The sequence below is a fragment of the Macaca fascicularis genome, chromosome 7, assembly GCF_037993035.2.
Source record: "Macaca fascicularis isolate 582-1 chromosome 7, T2T-MFA8v1.1".
NCBI classification, from domain to species: Eukaryota; Metazoa; Chordata; class Mammalia; order Primates; family Cercopithecidae; genus Macaca; species Macaca fascicularis.
In genome coordinates, this window is record NC_088381.1 from 87,029,556 (window position 1) to 87,031,657 (window position 2,102).

Consider the following 2,102-nt stretch of genomic DNA (forward strand, 5'->3'; position numbering starts at 1 on the left):
GTAAGAACTACTTCAGCCTAATCATTTATTTATTCAAAAACTTTTTTAATCACCTAGTATTTGCAAGACATTGTATGGGCAAACTATGGAAATAAAAAATTAAAGGAGTGATGATTTATATCCTCGAGCAGTTTATAATCATATAGGGGAATAGACATGTGACCAACGGGTATAGAAACTAAATTGGGATATATTGGTGGGTCCTAAGGAAGGCTTGATAAATCAGGTGCTATTTGATCTGGATATTAAAGAATAAATAATATTTTGAGAAGTGTAAAATAGGGAAAGAAAATTTCCGGCTTGAACAAAGAAATCTGAGTCACAAGATCTTAAAAGTCTATGTCACAGAATAGCCCTTTTTGTCTGTCTAGTATACATCATTACTTATTACTTCTCCAGGGAAAAGGTGGTGAATATTGATTTTACTGATATAGCAGTTTAACATCAAATGCTCTTTCTTTGTGGTTTCCTCAGGTAAACACGGGTACCAATCTACCAGACTACTTTACCGTCCCTTAAATTAGCAAGCTCATGTGGCAGCTTAGTTACTGTCACATGTAACTGCAGCAGTAGTGGCCAAAAGAATGTCATTTGTTATCCATGAGGTGCTCAGGTAATATTTGACTTTCATGGTTATATACTTTTACATAGAGGCTGTTAATATAATACTATTAATTAGAATTTTCTCATTTTTTTTCTCTTTAGGTAAATGAGAGTGAACTTATCAAATGAACAGGGACAAGCACTCTGTGGTGTCTGAATTTGTGTTGCTGGGACTCTCCAATTCTTGGGAGATTCAGATTTTTCTTTTTTGCTTTTCTTGTCTTTTCTATGTGTCCGGTGTGATGGCAAACCTCATTGTAGTGGTCACCATAACCTCTGACCCTTACTTGCACTCCCCCTTGTATATTTTGCTGGCCAACCTCTCCATCATTGACCTGATATTTTGCTCCATTGCGGCACCCAAGATGATCTGTGATATTTTCAGGAAACAGAAAGTCATTTCCTTTGGGGGCTGTGTAGCTCAGATCTTCTTTAGCCATGCTGTTGGGGGCACTGAGATGGTGCTGCTCATAGCCACGGCCTTTGACAGATATGTTGCCATATGTAAGCCCCTTCACTACCTGACCATCATGAATCCAAGAATGTGCATTTTGATTCTAGTGGCTGCCTGGGCCATTGGTCTCATTCACTCATTGGTCCAATTGGCTTTTGTAGTAAACTTGCCCTTCTGTGGCCCTAATGTGTTGGACAGCTTTTACTGTGACATACCTCAGCTCATCAAACTTGCTTGCACAAATACCTATAAACTGGAGTTCATGGTTACTGCTAATAGTGGGTTCATTTCCTTGAGTGCTTTCTTCTTGCTCATCCTCTCTTACATCTTCATTCTGGTCACTCTTCAGAAACACTCCTCAGGAGGCTCATCCAAGGCTCTCTCTACTCTGTCAGCTCATGTTACTGTTGTGGTTTTATTCTTTGGACCGCTGATTTTTTTCTATGTATGGCCCTCTCCTTCAACACATCAGGATAAATTTCTAGCCATATTTGATGCAATTTTCACTCCTTTTCTGAATCCAATCATCTACACATTCAGGAACAGGGAAATGAAGATTGCGATAAGGAGAGTGTTCGGTCAATTTATGGGTTTTAGAAAAACTACTTAAGTGGCTTTATTAAAACACAGAATTTCCAAGTGACTATTGAAAGTCCACAGTAGGCAGTCCTCATAAGAAGAGACTTTCTGCTGTGCATCACTTTGTATTCTCACAGACCTTCATTGCCCATATGGAGGGTCTATTTTGTTCCCACTGAAGAATGAGTGATGTTTGTCCTCGAAGAGAAAGAGACTTTATACATAATATATAGAAATCAAAGATTATATTCACTCCTAAGTCTTAGTTCCCAAAGAATCATGTCATGTCATTAATAATATTCACATGGATTAAATAATGGTGTAAATAAGTTTGTTTCTCAGAATAACTGTATTGCTGTTTTCAAGCTGTCCTGCCCTCTAATTGGAATATTTGTTAACATCATGCTTTATTATCTGTGTACATCTCATATCTCCATTTTTATTTGTTCTGCCTTGTAATCTCAGT

General features: G+C 37.8%; 1 protein-coding gene across 1 annotated transcript; it reads left to right on the forward strand.

Moving 5' to 3' along the window:
• Positions 1-728: 728 nt before the first annotated feature.
• Positions 729-1,667, forward strand: LOC102122567 (olfactory receptor 4F15-like). Its single transcript, XM_005560633.3, has one exon. The coding sequence runs from the start codon at positions 729-731 to the stop codon at positions 1,665-1,667; it is 939 nt and encodes a 312-aa protein (XP_005560690.3).
• The last annotated feature ends 435 nt before the right edge of the window (positions 1,668-2,102 follow it).